The following is a 24,775-nucleotide window of genomic DNA, read 5'->3' as shown; positions in this document are numbered from 1 at the left end:
TTTCATACAAATAATCACGGCTATGAATATTGATTTATATTGGTCGAACAAGACTATAGTGGTATTAACTGCTCCACTATGGGTCTACATGTTTAATAGGAGCAATAAGCCCCCCCCCCCCCCTAGTTATTAGTGTTATTCATTTCACCTTGATAGGAGGAAAGAGTGACAAACCGAAAGGATATACTGCCATTTGAAAAGATACTCTTTGTGTGGAAGTAACCAAACCATTGCGTTGCATTTCTTGTTATCTCATTCGGTGAGTCCTATATGGAGGATAAGATAATGTACTGTTCCTGTGCCACTTGTTCCATATACAGCTATGTCAGTTGCCATATAGCAACAGTTGCCATGGTAATGGTTAATTTCCTGAGTAGCTACTGTCGAGGGGTCACCCATGGTGGGTTACCCCAGGGTGACCGGAAGACCATGACTATGGGAGGGGTCAAAAGTGTCCGTATGCGTGTGTGTGAGAGTGAGCAAGAAAGTGTGTCGCGACCTCCTCCAAACCGTAAGTCCAATCAACTTCAAACATGGTGGGTAGGTGCCTAATCATTTAACCTTGTGCTTGTGTGATTGATGACGTCATAGGTCTAACGTTAGAGGTCAAGGGTCGAAAAACCTAAAATTGGTTTCTAGGCATTTTAGCTGCTTGTCAACATGTTGGAAATACCATTAAACCACACGATATGTAGAGAATGATGAGACACATACTAGAACTTTCCAGTTTGGATGTTGAGGGTTAGGTTGCAAGGACAAGGTAGGTCAAAGTTGAAATTGGCCCAAATATGATGCCTTGCATGAAACAACATTGATGGTTGTGTATGTATTTTAGATCCTCCTGCAAGCAGGAACTCGCGAAGAAGCCTCATTGGCTTATCAAAGCCGCAAGCTGACCGAATTCAGTCTCTTAAATATATTTAACATCCTTGGTTATGAATTGTCAATTTCAGCAACTCTGTACCTGGACGACATGCATTAATCTTGGAGTGACTCGAACCGGGCACCTTACGATTGGAAGGCACCGACGTTAAATCATTAGATTAGGTTAGGTTAGGTCATTGAGGAGGAGTGAACTCGGAGATCTGCAACTCCATGGATTGCCCTCTTGTTTGAATTTGTTCTTGGGTCACTTTTATACGATAAAACTAATAAAGTATGAGGGGATAAAACGTTGTTTTCACTTTCACAACATTGAAAAATATTGGTTTCTTGTAGGCCTATGTTGTGGTTTCACTCGAGCGTTTATAGTCATCGGTTGTACGAAATTTGAATAGATTACAAAATGCATTCTTGCACTTTTCCGCGTTCCATACAAACATCAAAAGCGCAATTTCCATGTGGTCAGAATCAAAACGCTACCGTTACGTATTCTGATTTAATTAGACACGAATTAACAAAGAGAGAGAAATGTCAAAATGGTCAAACTCACGCCAGATTTGATTGAGCAGTGTGGGCAATACATTAATGCAGTTCGAGACCGTGAATTGGATTTGAGAGGTATAAGACTTTATGTTGTCACGATATTTTCTTAACGATACATAAACAGACTAGGCCTAACGTAGGCTGTACCATGTCATTACTGTAAGTTATGTAGCCTAACGCTCTACATTATTAATGTACTATAAAAGCGTTGGTATCGGTTTTGCGATTCTGTATTTCGCTAGAACATGTGATGTACATAGCCGAGGCAATAGCTAACGCGTAGTGATATTTACAGTAGCATGGTCCAATGACAGTTTGCGCAATGTTGAAAATATAAATATAGGCCTAGGCTACTACTAGTAGTAGGCCTAATAGTAATAATATACAATGGCACGGCACTGCATGGCTACCACTACTAGTATTAACTAGGGAGTAGAGGCCTAATCCTACACTCCGAGTCCTATTGTAGCTTTGGAATATCAATAAGTACAATTAACCTAACTTGTCTTTTATATTATGACCTATTCTTGACTTCGAACTTAACCACATGTACATCAACAATGTATTTCGGTGAGCCTATCTGTACAAACAATGGGACGCTTTCCAGTGGCGGAGCTAGGTATTGGTCAGGGGGGGGCGAGAATGGTTTGAAGGGGCGCATTCGACACTATCTAAGCGGAGCGCCACCACACGTTGGGGCGGAGCGTACAGAAATTTTGTTGAGTAAAGATACTCCCTAGATCGCTGGAAATTACCCTTTCCGAAACCTTGCTAATTTGCAGATAAATGAAGAATAAATAGGTGTCATCGCCATTTGTGACAACTAACAATAACCTACTGCACTAATCAACACACTGATCATGGAGCGGCGTATAACGTACACTGCATGCCGACTTAAAGTTTGGTGTTCATTACTATTTCAGCCACTGCGTGTGGCTTATTGTCTAAAAATAGATCAAAAACCCTGTAGTTCTTGGAAATAGTTTCGTACAACGGAAGTGCTGATAAATTAAAGTCTGCCGTTAGAGCATTTGGCAGAAAGTTACACCAACAAAATGTGACAAATGTCAATAGGTAGATGAGAGCGCAATAAAAAAAGTAAATAATCGCGAATAAGTAAGTGGTAAAAGCTGAAAAGGGCGCCAGCAGTCCATTTGAGTCCGTCAGGGGGGGGCATCCGCCCCCTGACTGTATGGACGCTCTGCCACTGATGCTTTCGAAATTTCCATTGCAGTATCATCAGTCCACAAATAATGGAGCCATATCCGGTCTCAATTAATTATGGTGAAGCCTAGGCTTAGTCTTGTACTGCACTACTAGTATTCATTTGATGTGAACACAGTTAAAATGTGAAAGGCTGTTACGCTTTGTTTTAATGCAAATAGCAGAAGTTATATAACAAGTACAATGAGAAAGTTCTAGCATAGGACTTGCTAGAATAATTCAATTGTAAATCTTCTTTTTTCATTCTTTACATTGGGTATAAACAAGGAACACAAGTTACTTGATAGATAGTGATTATTTGGACACAGCTTTGCAAAGTTATGTCATCATTTGACTTCAAGTTTTGTTCATTGGAAGTCTTGTTAGCACTTGAAAGTGCTTCAAGATTGCAACATTGTTACGAATCCAAGATTCTGCAACCCCAGTAGTGTAACAAGGATTTTAAGAATTTGTGTCCCAGGAACGAGACATCTCAAAATTGTTGGAGTCAGCTCAGGTAAACATGCGTCCAGTCAGTCCGCCATGAAAGCACGCATTTAAATTTCTCTACCGCAACAAACTATACTTTTTTATAATGACCCCTAATGTAGTGCTGTGCCGTTTACACGTTTAAACGAACGAAACATCGTTTAAACGTTTAATAAAACCTGATGAACGTTTAAACGAAACTATGATATCAACTGAAAATTAAATCATTGGCAAAAATCGTGTATCAATTCCCGTGTTTATTTTGTCTACTACGCGAAATAACAACACAACTTACGATCAGTCTAATCATAAACCGCGAACGTAATCCTACTATTGTTCCCCCCCCCCGATGTATCCGGCGATATGAATGGCTTGTATGCACTACATTTCTGATGTATAAATAACAGATTACTCTGCGCTAATAGATTTTCTACCGGCTTTAAAGGCGTACACACTGCTTGCTCTAAGCTTTTTGTAAAACTTACCGATTAATCGGCGCTAACAGATTTTTTAATACGGGCATGAATAGCTTGCCCTCTGCAACGCTGTTATCCTTTTGTGAAAACTTCCTGAATCGCGGCACAAGTGTACTTCATATCGAGCCGACAGCGGCGGGGCAGATAATCCAGTCAATGCATGTTCGATCGAAATAATTACATGTCCATCACGTTGAACTCTCCCACCAGACAATACCGGGTCGAATACTCAACTTGGTAATAGTTGTTCAAATACATGATCAAAGGAAATGTATCAATTGGAGATCGTAAAAAAATTGCTTTATAATATGATTGGTCCAATAAATTCAGTAGTGGCTGACAAAGTGTTTGAAGGTACCAAATTGCACGAGGCTCTAGCCATGTTCGCGGGTGGTGTCTTGGCGGTAAAAAAATTCTCTTCAAGGAGTGAAGAGAATCTACCGTCTTCACTTCAAGTACAAGTTGAAAAAATATCGCTGGCAAAAGCAGAGATTTGGTCAGCAAATGTTAAAGTTGTTCACGTTTAAGTTCGAAACGTGTACATCAACGTAAGCGAACAACCAACAGAAGAAATAGTGAAAGGAAACTAACAAAGAAAATAAAATCTATTAGCGCACAAAGAAAAGTTGTCCAATGGTAACATCTGTAATTTCGAGCCATATATGCAATATTTTCACTCCTTTAGTATTCCTTGGCTCAACCCTGACGCCAGGTGTGTCTGTGAATAATGGACTGTGATTGGTCTAATGTTACTTTTTGCATTTTTGTTGTTCAACTAACAGAGCCCTGTTCAAATGTTTTCTCACTGCTAGGTGTGTCTTCTGGGCCAGCTGTGTGCGTGGCTGTACATGTCGTATGGTATTTTGGATTGCGCAATGTACCAAATGTACCAATGTTTCAAGTTTTAACGATCATTTTTTGGACACGAACTGTGCGCAATGTGTTTGAAAAGATTTTCCATATCTTCTACTGTTAAATTGAAGTAAAATAATGTAAACATCACAAAGAGGACAAACACGTTGGATATGACAATTTATTTTGAACTGCATATCGTCATTTGAGTGTGTGCTTGTCACAACTACTAACGTTGGCCACCAATGTCAGTTCAATACTACAAGGTCACCAAACTGATTCACGCATATAAGAAACTGCATAGCCTAATGTTAGGCCTAGCTTTCATGACTCAGTACTGTATATGGCGTGTGCCGATCGTAGCTGACAATGTCGTCAAGCAGAAAAGCTTTCTCTTGTTGCAATTTACTTTCATATTGCAAAAAGAACAGTAAATAGGAGAAACCAAAGTCAACAAATGATGGATGGAAACTTTACCTTTGTTTTTTTCCAGTATTTGCAATTCACATTTCGGTTTTCTTAAAATAAAAAATAGTACCGAAATTCGGTCGGAAAAGACCGATTTCGGTACTAAAACTATTTCTCGAGAATTTCGCGAACGTTTAAACGAACGAAAAATCGGCCGTTTAAACGTTTAGGTCTTTAAACGAAAACTCACAGCCCTACCCTAATGGCAACTGGGCTTGAAGTGATATAACAAATATACAATGACAAAATGATTGTCAGATTATGAAGGGTGAATTTTCCGTAGACTAGTTACCATATGCAGGCCTGGATAGCATGCAATGCATACTACTATATGGTATGACTCCCTTACATAGTGTCTGTGAAGATATTATATGCACTTTGTGAATGTCAAATCCAGGTAAAGAAAACAGGCTCACAACTTTTATAAAATCCTGTCGTAAGTTACCTTAAAGCAGCATTTTGCGTTTTGTCGCCGTTTTCCTCCATCAAGTTTTTTACATATCAATCACAAAACAGCAAACTAAGATATTAGTTATAAGTTTTTTCCTTCCAAAAGCATTCATTGGCGAGTAATTAAGGACATTTGCAGATAATGAGAAAAGTGTCGTCCGACAAATTACACATTTAATATTAATCGCATACAGTTCCCCCAACCCACTAGTTTGAACCAATAAGAGATGCAGGTTTAGTTATGAGCCGTTGCTAAATATAGATTCAAAACGTCGAGTTGGTAACTTTGTACAACCAGGGAGCTGGACTCTAACAGCTCCCTGGTACAACTGCCATACACAATCTACACAAATCAAGCATGATGTTGTATTACGTATTTGCCAATGACATTCGTAGCTTTTAAATATTCATATTATGGGCGAGGTTTATTTGGATCTCAAAGGAAAATATCTTCGAGAAAAACAAAGTTGAAAGTTGTAAATTTTTCGACTTTTATGCCACCATTTGAAGTAACATTTGAATAGATAAGCTAGTTATGTATGTCGTTATGGCATCATAAAATCAGTGAGGTTGAGAAAAACCATAGAAAAGGACGCAAAATGCTGCTTTAAGCAGTTTCCCTTGATACAATGTTATTCATAAGTTGAGCGCATTTTCGGCGTTTACACCCCTACCTGTTCCCTTTGCCACTACATGTAAATAACTTTCCATTCAAAGTTTCAATTGCTGAGCACTTTTAGTCATGTATGAATGCTTATCACAAACGTCCTGACGACACAAGCAGCAAAATCCTTGTAACAGTACTGAGTTTGGCATACCAGGGAGCTGCTATCTTAGAGTAGCAACTCCCTGGGCATACTGTACCTTTCATTGCAACAGTACATCTAGGGTACAATAATGAAACTTTCTTGCAAGTGTACCTCTCTGGTACCACAATGCACTTCAGTAGGTGACCTAGGTCCCTTGTCCCTTGACTGTATGCATTACCAGCGGTGGTAAGATTAACACTGGCTTAGGATCAAGTGCTACATTGCTTCAGTCGTATCCTTCCATTTATTTGAACTAGGGTATACTAAGCACTTGTATATTGAGAACATTAAAACACCTGATTTTGTACTGTAGTTGTGTATTTGAGATTAATTACTAAAATTAATTCCTTCATTGGAATAAGTAAAGGATGTGAAAATTATTTGAGCAAGACGGCATACTGTATACACTATACTATAACATTGTTACTGTATAAACTTCTAATATATATATAGCATAAATTGCATCATCTAACTTAGACTACCTGTCGAACTAGGCTTAACTATGTACATCATAAATGCTTCTAGCCTTTCATGTTACATATTTTGATCAACTTTGATGGCAGTTTCTCTTGTAAGTATCGATGACAGTTTTCATACCAATTTGGTATCATGGCACACTGGCACAGTCTATGAAATGTAAATATATATCTGATGTTCGTGGTGGTGAAGAGACTTAACATATCATCCTTTAAAAGCAACAAATGTTGAAGTTTAAGGAATAAGGTGAGGAATAATAACTTTGTATCAGGTTAGTAACTTTAGAAAGGGATTATGTCCACATTTGTTTGATCCCATAATGGATGCCCCTGCCTCTCACTAAGTACTGTAGAGATGAATCTGCTCGCTTGTGGTAATATTATGCTGTGTTAATATATCAATTTGATATACAGCATTATGTAATTTGATGTACAGGCTTAAAAATTTAGATAAATTCAAACATGTTACCACCACACTTTGCCAGTTAATAGGTTACAAATTCCCCCCACCTTTCCCCCCCCCCCTTATCATTTTCCAAAAATGTTACTATTTGCCAGATTCCAGAACTCTGGTATCAACTACTGTACTATGCATATCTTTGCAATTTGCATTAGTACCATGTGAGTGTGTTTTCACAGATGTATCCTATTCTTTGCACATGTGTATAACTTAAAATGATTCTTCTGTCCTTATTGTAGGTTACAAGATTCCACTGATAGAGAACCTTGGTGCTACATTGGTGAGTGTGATATTATTTTCAAATTTACTATATGCATGCATGGGTGAAGTTAAGTGCCAGCGAGCCACTTTTGTGTCTGAAAAGTGGCCCTTTTTAGGCAGAGCCAAGAGCCACTTGGGTGTAACCAGAGGTCATTAATTGGTAACCTTTCTGTAAATCAGTGGTTACTGCAACATGGCTACATGTATCATGGCATGTTTTGCTGTTGGCTGCTTGCTTGGAAGAGAAGTTCTTTTAAAAGGTCAGTCATGACACAGATCTTACCAGAGATCTGTGGCGGCTGTTTGTCAAGTTATGAGGTCCATTTGTACGGCTGAACCCTGCTTTTTCACTCTGGGAATGCATTTTTTTCATTTACAGTACCTACCCTTTGGAATGAAGTCCCTGCCCTCTTTATATTTGTTCCATGAACAACCTGAGCTCAAACCACACAGTTTTGTTTCATTTTATTTTAAAGCGCATTAGAATGCTTGGCAGATTGTTGCCCTATAGTATTATTATTAATATTATAATTATTATTATAATTATTATTATTATTATGATTATTTTCATTTTTATTATTATTATTATTATTATTATTATTATTATTATTATTATTATTATTATTATTATTATGATCATTATTATTATTATGATCATTATTATTATTATTAGTATGATTATGATTGTTAATGATTATTATTATTATCATCTTCTACTGTAGTTAGTAAGTACTATTGCTTGTATGTGTTGTTGTATACATATGTACTGCATTTTATAGCCTTGCATCCATAGTGACTGGACCTGGAGGTCTGTGACAACATTTATGTTACTAGATTTTTTTTTTGAGGGTAAGTGACTGGGAGGGGGGGGGGGGTTGGCAAGTCACTTATGTAAGTAGATCTTTGAGGATGGTGCAGCATCGTGCTTCATAGGCAGTTATTCTAATTGGCATATCATTTGAGATCTTGTGTGCTAAGCTAATCTCCATTAGTGCCTAAAGGTGAATGAATCATATGCTTGACAATAGGTTCAGGTTAGACTATATATAAGTACAAATATTTTATTCTGTAGATCTACTGTAAGTAATCAAGGAAGTTTGATGTAGACAGAAATCCTAGTTCATTTAGTTAGACATGTTCTGGATTGCACAAGTTAAGTGATTAATTACTTCCCAAAGGAATTAATGCACTGGCTCATTGTGAGAACAACACCTTGTATCAATAGCTTTACTGAAGACTGCTATTACTGCACATGCTCAGAAGCATGTCCCTGGGCCCAGAGAATTTTCTACAGCATACTGTTAATAAGTATCTGAATAATGAAACTATACTGTAGCAAGCTTATCGATTCAGTCCACCAGTTTTATTGTACAACATCCAATTTTCGTGATGGTTTGAAATCGAGCAACTCTTTGAGATAACGATAATTATTGAAACAAGAAAACTGTGTTTAACAACAAAGGTGTAAACCATTAGTGCAAAGTCATTACACTAAGTACTGTGCTTTTATATATATATATTCTGTAATTTTTAACTTTCTTTAGAAAAAAAAGGTGAAATCACAGCATTTAATGTAAATGTAAATTTTAAATATTGCCTTTGGTTCTGTAAATTGTAATGTTGGAAAAGTGCAAAGTACATAGGTCGTACCAAGTGCACAGCAGTAATATGGTGGTTGAATTTCACTAGTCTGGAAAGATCATGAAACTCTCCCTTACTATTTCGTTTTAACTTAAAACCAATAGTTAGTGTACATGTATGCATAAGTCATTTAGTATGTACAATACAGTATACAAACATCTGTACTGTACTGTTGTACTAATACTCTGGTTTCACAAGATTAGGCAGTACTTAAAGTCTACAATTTGTATAGATGAGTAGAGAATTTTGACAGAGAATAATTGTGAACCAGCCACCCAAACACAAAATGCATCAATAAAACATGTGGAATGGAATCAAGGGAGAAGGAGGAACTGCTCTAGTAATAATAGAGAATTATTTCCTGAGCATTCTATGGTATTGGTTACTTCCACTGTCCTCTTTTAAATGGTTAAATCCTCTTTACTGTGGATATGTTTGAATACACTATTCAAATGAAGGATTACTTTAAGCAGTTTCTTTCTATGTCAGGCACCATTGTTAATTCTTGGTAAATAGCTTAAATTGTCAGTGAATGATGAGGCTTCCATACATAGATAAAATAGCATCCTGTGATGTAGACTTACTTGTATTGTACATTGAAGTCACTGTTACAGGGAGGAGGAGGAGGATATTGTACAGTGCTTCACTGGTTTTATAGTCTTGGTCCAGTTGTGTGTGTTTGCTGTTGTATGAAGCTGAGAAGCTTATAATGGAGTGTTTCTACATCTCTCATCATCCTTGGCGCACATCTGTTGGAAGTCAGTTTAGAACACTCGACATTCAGGCTCCTCCTGTAGAACAATGGTGTGTTTGTATCTATCCTTGTAAAATTGATTTGAATTAAATTTTAAACAGAGAATCAACAAGTGACAAAGTTCAAAAGTCAAACAAAAATTTTATCAAAAATTTTACTTTTAGAATTCAAATAAGGAGCGTAATTCTCCTCCCACTGGGTGTTTCTTGATGAGACCTTCCAAATTTCTCATTTTGTGAACTGGCAAAATTCCAAGTCCACCCTACAGCTGTAATTAGGAAAATTCAAATTGTGGAATGGTCCAATGGGAGGCACCTCCCTGTGTGATTTGGCACAGACTGACCCTGAAATGGCTTCAAGCACAGTATGAATGCACAGTCACTTACTGTACACATGGAGCTATAAACAGATAGCTCCATGCTGTACACTTTAAAGCACAGCTAGTAATTGGGTGGTTTTTTGGTAAGTACTAATAAATTGCTGAAGAAGTATACCTGTATATCTGTTGTTGTATCAGAATTTATCAACTACAGTAGTGTGTACGACTGTACGATCTGTAATATATATGCATGTTTTATGTGTTCGTATAGATTCTAAAATGTTAGTTATGAAATTCGGTCATTGCATTGCTCATGCACCCAGCCATGGTTAAGCTACCCTGACCAGTAAACAGACCTGCCAATCTCAGTATATATACTATAGATGGAATTTTAAATTAGAGAACAGACTTCCTAAAAACCAAATCATTTTGGTTAATAACTCGAAATGCTCATACACTTTAAATTGACAATAGGAAAGAAATTCCCCTCTGGGAAGATACTGAAAGTGATAAATTGGAAAGGTGGCTGGGATATTAGGGCACAAGTGCGGACCAAGATTCAGAAATTACGTAGATTGAGTTCAGAAGGGTTTTGTGGTACAGCCATAAGGAGATGGACAGAAGAGTGCCGGAAATAATTTTAAATCGATGGAATTGTTTTTAATGAGACTTTGGAAAGTGCCATTATGGAAGGAAGGCAGTCATTTGCAGGGTACGTAAAGTAGTAGCCTCCTGTGAGATACATTTCTCCATTGTACCCAAAATAATACAGGTTTGAACCATTTTATTTAAAGGAAAAAATGTAAAAAGGCAAAGACTTGCATGTTTGAGCATAGAAACAAAGATACCGTCATCACTTGCGACTTGTCGTACAGTAGGTATTTTAGATTGTTACTCTGTTCTTTTGCCGCAGGACCAATTCGACACCATCGACTTCTCGGACAATGAGATCCGCAAACTGGATGGATTTCCCCTCTTAAAGAGGCTGCACTGCTTACTTCTTAATAACAACAGAGTATGGTAGGTACTTTATTTATAAATCAAGAAATACATAGGTCTGTCATGTTTGGATGCTGATAGTGCACTTACTGTATGCAAGGCTGCTTTGACAAACTAAAGTACCGCCCTCCACAGTATATATATATATTTAGTGGATGACACATGTTAAAGGATTGGTTCAGGTGTCTGACATGTCTTTCTTGTATGAAAGAGCTTAAAAAGACAAACAGAATAGTGAAGAAACTACCATGATAGCATTCTCTGTTATGGAGATATCACACTTTGAAGATTTCAAAATTTCTTTGCAAATGACTGGTGTAGAAAGACTAACTGTGAGGGTTTGATGTCACATCCTCACTTCCTTAACATGTGTCAATATATTTCATTCAAAAATAATTGCATTTTTTTCCACAAATCTAAAAAAAATATAATTAAACATTCTTCAGATCTTAAATCTCAAATACTTCCCTTGACACATATGAGATCTCCTGACGTATCTTTTGGTTGTACTGTAAGTCATAAAATCTTACAAAATATTTTAATAAAATAACAAAGACTTTTCAGGACTGTGAGGATATGACGTCACAGCTAGTCTGATTTTAGCAGTTTCTACACAATCAGATAGAACTTTAAACTTGAATATCTCCTAAACGGAAAAAGATATTTGAATAATTTCTTCACTATTGGGTTTCTTTTTTTGTCTTCTTTCATTTAAGATAAACATGTGACACCTGAACTAGTCCTTTAACTGTATTATACTGTATATGGCTGTATATGGCTACTGTATTGTCATATGTACTTTATGGTGTGAAAGTTGTGAAACCATTCAAGCATCCTTTCCCACGATGATATTTTGACACCTCGGTGGCATGCTCATCTCATTTAAATAATATGCGTAGATAGACTTCTCAATAATTAATCATGACTCTAGCATGTGTACATAAATTACACGTAACAATGGCCACAACAGAGCATACTGTTGTATAACATACTGTTGTGTTAGAACTACAGTAAATATTAATAAACACTGCATAGGCTGCAAACTTACAGGACCACTGTACATTACATCTGAGTTAATGCTAGTAATTGTTTTGAAATCATGTTGTAGAGTTCACTACCGTTGTTACAGTAAAAGAGTTAACATTTTCTTGTGCAACACCTGTTTGATATTTTAACTCAAACCAGTTACTTGTCAATATATTCTTCGCACATTGTACAGCACTGGTTATATGAAACAATATAATAACTGTTTCATTATAAATATGTATACATAATATGCCAGATAATTACTGTAACTAATGCTGTACCTACAGTACATACCACAATACTGTAGTAACCATATGCCAGATTATGTCACTCATTTTAATTTTTACAATTATTCTGTTCAATTAAATTATGTCCTTGACTCACGATTTGCAACCTTATCTATATTTTCAAGATGTCAAACATGCTAAAGTTATCAGATCTGATAGCTTTTTTTTGGTTTTGAACAAGTAAGAATCGTTTATCATTGCTGGTCATTTATTTTCTTCTTCTGCTCTTCTTTCCCCATTTCAGTCGTTTCGGCGAAAAATTACAGGAGAACCTTCCAAAACTGGAGACCATAGTGTTGACTAATAACCAGATACAGGAACTGGTGAGAAATACAGTAACTTAGTATATTAAAATGACTTAACTCTGCTGTATCCAACATGGTATTAATGTCACATATACAGTACAGTAGCCAACTGTTCAGGATTGTGTCCTGGTTTATGTACTGTACCCATTGTTGGATATATCAGAGGTGAAATAATATATATATATAGATATATAATATACACTCATTGATTAAAGGAAGGTGTATGGATTCCTAGACCCCTGATTCCATGAGCAAATATTTCAGTGGTTAGTAGTGGTAACAGCAAGGCTAAACATGTTCTTCCCCATTCTCCCACCTCTCCTCTCCGAAGTACTCCGAGGCTAGGTAAATGACCCAGAATGGATTATGACATGCTATTTGCCATTAGACTTGTTTGAGCAAGGATCATATCATGCTCCGTACATATGGTCCGTGCTGGCCAGATTATATCCAATAGACAGATGGGGCATTAGGACCTCAGGACCTCAAGGACTCCCCAATAGTCAAGGAGTCCCTAAAGTCAAAGGACCCTTGTGAAGTCTTCCGGGGGACATGCTATTATTACTTTCAGGTTATGCCGGCAAAAATCACTATAGGGTGGAGGAAAGATGGGGTAGAATGGGGCATGTATGGGGTAGAATGGGGCGTGTATATTAAGTACCTTTGGCCCTGGAGGAGGGTGTTCATGGTTGCATATCGATTTGGAGCATTATTTGAAATGGCACGTGGTATCCACTGATACATTGAAACTTCAAAGGTAGTAATAATTGTATATAGTTATTAATGCTAACATATTAACGTTGGCAATGAGATGATGCTCATGACTTCTCAAGTACTAAACTAATGGTCAAGATAAGATTCTTAAAAGGAAACTGAATTACCATGGAACCTTATATTTTGATTGATGGGCGTAAGATGAACGGTCTGTCGATTTAGTAGAGCCACACACAGCAGTGGCCATGGATTCTGTTTCCCTGGAATTGTCATCCATCCATGACTCATGAGGGGGATATTCACCACGTTATGGCTATTTATCACTTTTTAATGTCTTTAAGCTATTACATTGTTAGCTCATTTCATTTTCATAGTTTAACAAGTATTATGCATTTAGTTTTATTATTTCCTGCAAATTAATTCACAATTTTCATTTTCTCTCTCAGGGAGATATAGACCCACTGGCCAGCGTTCTGACTTTGAGGTCGCTGAGGTAAGATCTACTTTGTCGGTGTTGTGATTAATAAGAAAAACATATAAGACTGCATAACTCTTTGAATATTTATGTAACTTTAATAAAAGAAAATGCTGCAAGCAATAGTAATTAATATAAATCTTCATTTTTATTTCAGCTTGCTGAGGAATCCAGTCATTGGTAAAAAACATTACAGACTCTACGTCGTTCATAAACTTCCTCAGTTGAAGTTACTGGACTTCAGAAAAATAAGACAAAAGGTAAAGTTTCTCATCAATACAGTCTCCGCACAGACCTTAATATGCAAATTAGACTATAAGAGAGTGTAAAAGTGCTTTCAGAGTGTTGTGTTGACCAATACTTAAGTCTTGATATTGCTTTTTGACAATTAAACATTTGAATGCAAAAAAAAGTGAAGACAAATGCTTGCACATTTATTGCAGTGACCATGTTGATTTTATGATAGCAGGAAAACCATTATATGTATATGTATTATTTTTTTTTGCTTGCTTTGGTAGCCAGTAAAATTTGCCAAACCTGACCCTAAATCTGATTCCAAAATAAAGTAAAATGTCCAACTAGGACACTGACTTAGGTTTCACCAAAGAATGAATGTCGACTCCAGAGCGTTTTGAATTGTAAAACTTCTGCCGTACAGAGACACCCAGTTTGCACGTTAGTATTAAAACACATGCAAGACATTAAACTGGGATTTTTTTTTTCAAAATTTTGTTAACAGTTGCTCCATTAGTCTAAATAAACTATTGTTTCTGTAGTAATATCATTCATTGCTGTTGGATGGATTTGGGATCCAATGGCAATAAACTTGACCAGATTTATGCCAAAACCCCATTTTGCAAGCTCTACAGGGAGTTCATGCATCCTAAATTCTTGACACACATATATACTTCAGCCCTCCCAACGCTACCAAATTAAGATGTCTCCTGTCGGAACTTGCGATGAAGCCAAAGAACAGTTGGACTCATTTCCTTTTCCCATCAGAGGAATCAAGCTTGCCTTGGTTTTCTTGTTTGTGCAATTTCCTGCTGACCAATGGTGCACAAATAAATACAGACCGATTTCAAGGGTCATGTGAAAACACTGTCTCGCTGTTATGGGGAATTGCTTTCATCTGTTTGAAAACATGTTCAAGAGATAAAAGGAGTTTCCAAATAAGCAATTCCCATCAGTTTTGTAAGGCTATAGGAAGAAGGTTGCAAACAAAGATCTGTTAGACTAACTTAAAGGTAGGATATCCGTACGGCTTGGCAAACAAATAAAAAGTCTTGCAAAACAAATCAAAGCCTGCTAGATAACATATATATAGATAACATATAATAAACACCTTAACATAATTATCAACATGTACAGCAAAGAAGTCATAGATATTATTTTATACTCGAGCAGAAGAATATATTCAGTCTCAAAAGTTCTTATTCCAGAGGTGAAATTTATGGTACTTATTCTGTTAACATATTTTTTAGACAACTCCCTGTTACATACATACCCCCGTCTGTACACACACACTCTGTGGTTGAACGGTGTAATTATGACTGCAGGCAGTCGGTGGCCCCCGAGAGTATTAATGTTGTTAGCATTCCAGTTGTACAATCATATTTATTGGTCAAGGTCAAAACACTGTCAATGAACTTGGACTTTACAACCAGGGATTAATATTGGCCATCTGTCCGGAGTATTTAATGAAAACCACATGTGGTGATTAGATTATCACTTGTAGGAATGGCTTCTGAGGTCACTGATTGAATAAAATATTTCAATCGTTCGGTCATCTTAGTTCATATTAACAACATTGAATAGATTGATATGCTATATAGTGTAGAGGGAAGCCAGGGAGGCCTTTTGCTGAGTATGACCACACAAATGGAACGCAAGACTGTCCTGTGCAATTTGCCTGCATTTAAAACAATATCTACTAGAGTTTGGACCAAATGTTGTAGATAGCAAGTTTGTGGAGCTATGTGCCTATAAATAACTCAATGTGATTCTTTGGTATCTGGTAGACAGGCTGAGTATCATGTACAATATGGTGTGTAGTTAGTTGCAAACAATATATTTCTAAAGCAGTTTGTCTACAGAACAAGTCTTTGGGTTTATTGTGATCTGATAGAAAAGGTGAATGTCGGTTAAATATCATTGAATCGTTCAATATTATATAGTTGGTAAGTAGCAAATTTATGAATCAATGTTATACTTGAGTAACTCCGTGCAATAGCAAGGTTTTTATATCGTGGTGTCAACTATATATAATATACTGTTAGGTAATGTTTGAAACAATGAAAAAAGTCTATTGAACTTTGATAACTAAACATCAGCAGTGCAGACTATTGCACTATATATGGTGGGCGGGGAGTGGTGTGAGGGGCAGGAGTGGAAGTGATTGTTATTTTAATAATGAAACTCTTTGCATTAAAAGTTTCTGGTATTGATCTGTCTGTGTTTGTTACATTACCAGCTAATTGCCAAAGTAATAATTGAAAAATAAATGTTTCTGGTGGAGGAAAAAGGCTTTAGGTTTGTATACATGTTAAATAACATTAATTTGATCTACCAAGACCAACTCTTGTTAATCTGCGGTATCTTTGTTCTATACAGGAGAGGGAGGCAGCCGCACAATTATTCAAGGGCAAGAAGGGAGCACAGTTGGCTAAAGACATCGGTAAACGATCCAAAACGTGAGTCAGTTTTTACTGTCATTGAAGCAATATTAATATGGTGAAAGAGAGACAAGAGATTTGCAGGAGGACTTTATTTATCAGCAGTCTGAGATTGTATGTAGATGCGAGCTATTGATGGTTGATTAAAGGGAACTGATCATCCTATCCGCTTACTGACTTGGACTTGGTCGACTGGTTCGGAGGGTGTCTAAGATGCCGGCAAGATTAATCGCTGGCAAGATTAATAGCTGAAGGGTCCTGATTTATTCTTGTGTCACAAAAGGTGTTAGTTGTGTCGCTGGTTTCAAGGTCCTGGCACAGCTTATTGCGTCACTGATTTGGTAGCAAACTTATGCCACAGTCTGGAGCTGTGAAATTATATGATCGTTATTTTATGCTTGGTTGAAAATATACACCCACTGGGTATAGAATTAGTAGCTCACATTTAGGATTGAACCTGACATAGTTTATATAATTTTGCAGCCTAGTTTGTGTTTTTATTTTGCATAACTTAGCAACTTTTTAATAATTTAAAAAAAAATTGCTTTATGCTTGGTATAAACGATATAAATAAAATCAAAGTATAGTATGCCTACTGCAAAATTACTCCCGTAAGAATTTGATGTGTCTATTCTCTGCGTCATTTTACTACACTTTGAATGCTTGAATGACCACTATTTTAATCCCCACCACTGTTTTAATCCCCACCACCGTTTTAATCCCCAAACTTAAAAGATTGAAACAAATGTATTTGACCTTTCTCTTTCTCTCTCGTCAACATCACAGGTTTGTCCCAGGTGCTGAAATTCCAGGGGAGAAACCCACACCAACAGGACCAACTCCAGAGGATATTGCTGCTATTAAGGTGAGGTCAGAGGTTACATGAATATGCAATAGGTCAAGGTGATATGACTAACATGATCAGGGAAATAAATTATCACTTGCATTCATGGATACTGAAATTTGAAGAGCTTTCTGTAATGCTAATTGGTTGAGGAGAAAAAAATCCTATGAAGGAAATGCCTCAAATATAGGATAAAAAAATGTAAATTTATCTTTCTTACTGCTTGGCTAGAGACAAATTTATGGTTTCTTTATCTTCTCTCCACCCTTCATCCTACTTCCTCCTAACCCCCCCCCCACCCCAACCCTACCCATCACCTCCTTGCTCAGAGTTGTCATATATGAATGGATATGGTATCAGGGAGGTGTTAGACAAGGATAAACAAAGCTCTCTCCATATGCAGTCACCTCGCAATAAAAATGTGAGAACTGTTTAACACATTGAAACTAAGCAGACGACCTTTCATTAGATGGCCTAGATTAAAACAACTGTTTAATAGTTAACTTTGACAGTATTCTAGCTCACAATGTTTAATGAGCCTTGCATTAATCATTGGCAAACACTACAAATAACTTTCTATTTATATATATGTTTGAACAATTTCCTGTGAGCAGTCAAATAGTTCTGAAAGGGAAACGTTTTCAAAAGTCTTATCTCCGATGGTGGCACTGCGTGGTAGCAACCACAAAATGAATTGTATGGATGGCTGGCAAGACCAATCGATAGAGGTATTTGGGAGCAGGAAGCAGATGTGAGCTGCGGCAGATGTCTAATGCCTCCCCAATTCTTCTTTATCAGATAAAACTTTGCTATTGTATCCTTTGATTATTTGGAACAATACCAAACTTTAATGCAGCAACACACAAAGCTTCTAAAAATTATGTCATTTCTCCATGTCTAACATCTCCCAGGTACAGTAGGATGAGAATGTGTTCTTGACATCCATGTAGTGTAGTGGGTGTAGTGTATATGTATTCATCCTTGGTTTTTCATTTAGTTGAACCCATGAGAGACTTGATCACTGAAATATTGACCTACTTTTCTCTTCCTTATGTATCTCCTTCCTTACACGTCTCTTTACTTACGCATCGCGTCTTGTTACTTACGCATCTTGTTACTTACGAATCTCTTTACTTACGCATCTCGTTACAATGGCGTCTCGTTACCTACTCATCTCGTTACTTCAGCATCTTGTTACTTACGAATCTCTTTACTTACGCATCTCGTTACAATGGCGTCTCGTTACCTACTCATCTCTTTACTTACGCATTGCGTCTTGTTACTTACGCATCTTGTTACTTACGAATCTCTTTACTTACGCATCTCGTTACAATGGCGTCTCGTTACCTACTCATCTTGTTACTTCAGCATCTTGTTACTTACGCATCTCGTTACTTCAGCATCTCGTTACTTAGGCGTCTCGTTACTTACGCGTCTGGTTACCATCGCGCCTTGTTACTTACGCATCTTGTTACTTGTGGGTCTCGTTACTTCAGCATCTCGTTACTTAGGCGTCTCGTTACTTACGCGTCTGGTTACCATCGCGCCTTGTTACTTATGCACCTTGTTACTTGTGGGTCTCGTTACTTCAGCATCTCGTTACTTACGCGTCTCGTTACCTACGCACTTCGTTACCATCGCGTCTCGTTACTTACGCATCTCGTTACTTACGCATCTCGTTACTTCAGCATCTCGTTACTTAGGCGTCTTGTTACTTACGCATCTCGTTACCATCGCGCCTTGTTACTTACGCACCTCGTTACTTGTGGGTCTCGTTACTTCCGCATCTCATTACTTACGCATCTCGTTACTTAAGCGTCTTGTTACTTACGCATCTCGTTAGCTACGCATCTCATTACCATCACGACTGGTTACGTACGCGTCTCATTACCAACGCATCTCCTTCCTTACATGTCTCCTTACATGTCTCCATGACACATCTGCACTACCATCTTCCTTATAATCTATTGTGTAGGATTGATAACTTTGACCGATACATACAGAAATACCTTCAAAAGGAAGAAGTCTGTTTACTATTTTAACATCCTGCATTATTTTTTATCTTAGTGGGTTTTTTTCAATTTTTTTTGTTTGTTTCATCCTTATTTAGAAAGCAATTACAAATGCCAAATCTCTTGAAGAAGTTGAACGGTTGAACCAGATATTACGGACAGGTCAAGTCCCTGGGAAGGAAGCGCCCAAGAAGGACACAGCAGGTGAGTCTATTATCGACACTAAGGTGTTGAATGCGAGGATCATAAACTTGTTATCCAAGTGTTTGATTTAAAGCATCTAGTGTGCATGATGCTAGTTAAAGTCTCTGTTTCTAAGGGATTTAAACAGCTGTCTTTTAACTGCTTATTAAATATTTGGCTTGAAAATAGTCCTGGATAGGTCGTGGACAGTAGGTGTACAGATAATTTGTTTCCATGCATTGGGTGTTATTGTGGCCCTCTTAAAGTAGATTCTTAATAAAGAAGATTTAAAGGAGTTTGTCTAGGTCTTGTTACTAACGCCTTCCACAAGTAATATCAATAAATGTAACCAAATATGTCAATTTCGCAAACCCAGTTATGAAGTGAGAACAAATTGATACTTATATGACCTCTTAAGCAGTTTACAGATCAGAAATTTCTCCCTTTTATTCCCAAGTGGCTAGGCAAGCATGATACCATGCAGCTAAGGTAATCAAATAAAATGCAGAATATGGTATAAAACAATGGCATGCTTTGTAAATAACCTTTGAAGCACTCAGTTGAAAGTGCTTTGCAATATGCTACTTTATTTCTGTTAAGGATTTAACCAATAGATGAAATTTTCAGTGGCAGATAAACTGACTCTGTAAAGTTAACAAGTTTTTCATTTACAAGGTGAAATAAGAATTAAGTTGACATCAGATTGTTTGGTGGATTTGCCCCTTGTGCCCTTAGTATTGAGTATATTTTCTGTATTCATAGTCAAAGGTGTGTGGATATCAGAACCTGATTGGCCCTGAAGACTATTGTAATTTGAAGATGATAAATGTTGACTGAAACAACTTTCAGATCATATTAATTAATCTTTTTAAGATGATTGGATAACATTTCCTTGTATATTCATTGGTGAGACTGATTGCTTCAGTCAAACCTAAACAGATACTACACATGAGCGAAGTCACTAAGGCTGAGAAGCGATAGGAATTCTGAACTCTGTCATAAAATAAGCATTGTTCGTTTTCCACAAAATACTTTGATGAAACCATCTAAACTTCACCAAATTTGGGAATAATTTAAAATTCGGTGCTGCTTTTCAAATACCACAGGGTTTGGTGAATGGGTTAAAACTACTGTGTCATTAGTGATACTGTTAATTGGAAAATTAAGAAAATTACCAGTGATTTCCATGTCATGGTTTTTAGTTTTAAGCTCTTGGCATACTCGTGAGACTGTTTAAAAGCTTAAAAAAAGTGCAAAAGAGTTCAAAGAAAGTTGAGGTGTTCTTGATCTGCAAATTTTTGAAATCAAATGAAAAACCCTCATTTCTAGATGATTTTGATGAAAGTTTTCATATATACAGATAAGATTGTCTAATTGGCTGACAAGAAATCTTCTAAGAACAGATACTACCGGAAGAATGATTTGAAAGCCAATTTTTTCAATTTAATCTGTCTTTGTGGAAGTCGAGAAATAACTGCAAATGAAAAGTTATTTCAACGCCAGAATTTATGAAAAAGAAGATAAGTTTTGTAAGCCATGTTGAGAACTGAATGAAGTTGTACCATTGTTTACTGGCAATTTTAAGTATTTGTGTTTAATTCATAATGAATTCCCTGGACAATCAATTGTTTCTAGGTAGACAAGGTCTATAGCTACTAAAGCATCTTTATCGAGCATTTAAAGAAAAACCGAAGCAAAAGTTCTGCCAAAATGTTTAGTAAAGAATAAGTGAATGAGGAAACTGTTGTAGCGGGGGAGGTGTGGGGGGGGGTCAGGGGGTATGGTAGGGAGCGGGTATGGTAGGGAGGGGTAGTGTTAGAAAAGATCAGTTGAGAAATATTCAGTCTGTATTATTAACTTGGTTTATATTTAAAGGCTGTAAAATTGGTGTACTGCACCAGTTGAAGTGAAACAAAAGTGTCAGATGGAAAAATGAATTTAAGGATGAATTTATAATGTTAGTTTCTTATTGTCAGTAAGTTTATTGCAAACTGAAGGGAAAGATACTACACATGAGGCCTAGATGAAATTTGCCCATTCTTATTAAATAGTGGTAGATTCTTTGAGTGGTTATGCCGCTCCATTACAAGCGCAAACAAATAAAGAAAGAATACTGAAATTGAACAAACAGTCAGTTGTCTGTGAACAAAAGTCCAAACTACAAAGGAAAAGGCACTACACGTGTTTGTGACCAATTGTTCCCCGAGACAGGTGAGATATTGAGATTGGGTACTGAGGACCGACTTGAACATTGTCGAAAAAAATGAAAAGTACAGATACTGCATATGAGTTTTATTATAATTTAAGGGAAAATCAAGCTTTTTGCTTCTATTCCAGAGTGAGGGAGAGATGTCAGTAATATAATGGTTGACATTATCTTTAAGTTGCAGTGTCGTAGAGACAAGAAAAACACAGACATGTTTTGTGTTATATCAAACTGTGCACACATTTGATCTGTTTTTGACAGGAGAGAGGAAGAAAAGGACAAATTTTTTTTTAACATATGTTGCTCGTGTTGACTGCAAAATCAATTTTTTTCTATGAAGGATATGTTTAGCTTCTGTTATTCTTTTTTTTGGTTCACAAACTTCATAAAAAATAAAAATAGAGCTCATAAAGTGTGACAATATGCTGAAAAAATAGAAAAGAACCTAAAACCTCTTCCTTGAAGCAGGGATCGTGAGATTAACTGAGATTAAAAGAAGGGAGATGATTTTGTAAGCTGGAAGGAACAGATACTGCTCATTGTTTTTGTCATTAGGTGTGATCAAATTATTGCTAAAAGCGAGTAATTTGTACAGAAGAAATTAATTTAAGAGGATTGTGATATGGCAGTAGCCCCGTTAATACCATCTGCCTTGCTTGAAATCAAACAAAATGAAAAACGGGCGAGTACCCACAGATCAGGTCTGATGGAGCAGACCTGATTAGCCACAGGGCTAAAGATTGATTTCAGAAATGTTTGTGATCCTACAGGCGATGAATGGCATTGTCCAAACTCCAAACTCAGTGAGTTGATGCTACCATGCACCCCTGAGATACTTGGCTGCGTAGAATCTTAGTGTATAGCAGGCCTATCCTTCTTATATAATATCATTTCTAGCTGAAACAATGTGAAAGGATTAACTTATAAACAAGATGATCCTCTGACACAAGTCCTGTATTAATTCAATGAACATCCTAATTTAAGATGGGGTTTTTCTCTGGAAATTCTGCAAACCCTTGTTTCTGATTTACTGCAACCAAGTTAACTCTGCAACCAAGAAACCTGATAGGACACTCTCCTGGTATATACCCCTTTGGTGTATGGCATGGAGTTTTGATCATCAATGTAAGATATTTTTTAATCTTTCATGTCATTCATTAGCAGCTTCGGAAAAGGAAGTCGAACAGGAGGAGGAGGAGGAGGAAGAGGAAGTGGAGGAGATGATGAATGGAGTCGAAGAACAAGAAGCAAATTAACAGACAGATAGATGGAAAGACACACAAATGTCTTTTTCAAGATTTTCTCTTTTTCATACTCTTCAGATGAGACCGAGATTGAGGAAGAGGGAGAAATGGAATCTGAAACAGCCCCCTCTACTATAAATGGCACTGAGAATGCAATAGAGAGTTAGGATTTATATAGTTTTACATTTTGGGAATCTGGTCAGAAATGACGACCAGTTATGAGATGTGTAAAGTAAAAACTTACCATAATATTATGTTCAGTAAGAATGATTGTGAAGAACATTAATTTATTGAGTTTCATCAAAATGTGTGTCAAGTTCTAGTAGTCTTTAACATTCTTATTTATGTGAGAGTTGAATAGTTGGTCCACAAGTACTCTGCATATAGGCCAGCTGGTTGTGGACAAGAAGAAAATACAAATGACTGAATATATTAGTACAATAATCTTCCAATGCGAAGATGCACGAATAAGACACCTTCCTCTCTCCCCAGTGTGGTCTGACAACAAGTAAAGAAGCTAGCAAAAATATTTTACCTGGAGCTGTAAATTCATAAGCATATGACAGAAGTGTAAATTCATAAGCATATGCCAGAAGTAACCGAAGAAGAAATTGGTTGCTTTGTCATCTCATGCATACAACGCCATAGCTGTTGTTGTGCAATTGTATGATTTTAGTAAGGTTTATGACTTTTGATATGTTAACGGTAGTCGTACAACAAGTGGTAATATGTGTACGAACCGCAATAAAAGGTGAGTTCTCTATTTTATCGAGGCAGAAAAGTACCTCTATCTTGTTGTCCGTCGATAAGCCTTTTTGTACATAAAGTTTGTAAAATGAACAAAAGTTGTCAATGTTTTATTTTTGGCCTCATGCATATATTATCTGTGCTTTCATCTGTTTGTAAACTAACGAATGAAGAACAGAAAGCAACAATCATGATTAAATATTTTCTGAATCCCAGTCAATCTATTCCATTCAATTCTTTACAAATATAGATAGAATAGATGGATAGATAGATCATATAAGTAATAAACACTCACATATTTACATTGTTAAAAATTTGGCATCAAAACCCTTCCTGAATCGAAGTATGAAATGCCAACTTTACAGCTGCTAATATATTACAGGAAAGCATTGCAATCATTATTCTTGTACTGTTCGAAAGTATCCTGTGGAGTGTTAGCTCAGTGGAGTGTTAGCTTGTGTTAGCTCAGTGTTAGCTTGTGGAGTGTTAGCTCAGTGGTTAACACCGGTGCCTTTCAATCATAAGGTCCCCGGTTCGAGTCACTCCCAGATTAATGTATGTCGTCCAGTTACAGAGTTGTTGACAATTAACAATTCATAATTATGGACGTTAAATATGAATGTAAGAGACTGACTTCGGTCAGCTTGCGGCATTGATAAGCCTATAAGGCTTCTTCGCGAGTTCCTGCTTGCAGGAGGATCTAATATACATACACACATACATACATCCTGAAATAATTACCGTCCAATTTGCTAAACAGATTTTTAGCAAAGTTGACGACTTCTACAAGACGTTTATAGCCTAATCTTTTAATTTCCATTCTATGTGCCTCTCTAAATAGAAAGGTATTAGGATTGTTCTAAAGGTATTAGGTTCTAAGTAGTAGGTTCTAAAGGTACTACGGTATCTAAATGCTCTAATCATGCAAGAAGATGTCAGCATTTGAAGAGGGTCCACAACAGCCATGTGTTATTT

The 24,775-nt window shown here is 36.8% G+C and overlaps 1 protein-coding gene across 3 annotated transcripts; it reads left to right on the top strand.

Annotated features, from left to right (window-relative positions):
* The first annotated feature begins 1,301 nt into the window (after nucleotides 1-1,301).
* Nucleotides 1,302-23,898, top strand: LOC139975257 (U2 small nuclear ribonucleoprotein A'-like). Of its 3 annotated transcripts, none has more exons than XM_071983025.1 (10): nucleotides 1,302-1,500; nucleotides 7,348-7,388; nucleotides 10,997-11,103; nucleotides 12,640-12,718; nucleotides 13,861-13,907; nucleotides 14,047-14,149; nucleotides 16,503-16,582; nucleotides 17,351-17,429; nucleotides 19,519-19,624; nucleotides 22,974-23,898. In XM_071983025.1, the coding sequence occupies exons 1-10, from the start codon at nucleotides 1,419-1,421 to the stop codon at nucleotides 23,063-23,065; spliced, it is 816 nt and encodes a 271-aa protein (XP_071839126.1). In that variant the 5' UTR covers nucleotides 1,302-1,418; the 3' UTR covers nucleotides 23,066-23,898. The 3 variants fall into 3 exon arrangements, with proteins under 3 accessions (XP_071839126.1, XP_071839118.1, XP_071839135.1); XM_071983017.1 differs by having other exon boundaries at nucleotides 22,971-23,898; XM_071983034.1 differs by lacking the exons at nucleotides 1,302-1,500; nucleotides 7,348-7,388 and adding an exon at nucleotides 9,631-9,814 and having other exon boundaries at nucleotides 22,971-23,898.
* The last annotated feature ends 877 nt before the right edge of the window (nucleotides 23,899-24,775 follow it).

Source organism: Apostichopus japonicus, chromosome 2 (assembly GCF_037975245.1).
Source record: "Apostichopus japonicus isolate 1M-3 chromosome 2, ASM3797524v1, whole genome shotgun sequence".
NCBI classification, from domain to species: Eukaryota; Metazoa; Echinodermata; class Holothuroidea; order Aspidochirotida; family Stichopodidae; genus Apostichopus; species Apostichopus japonicus.
Note: the sequence above shows the minus strand (reverse complement) of the source record. Positions and strands in the feature narration are given on the sequence as shown.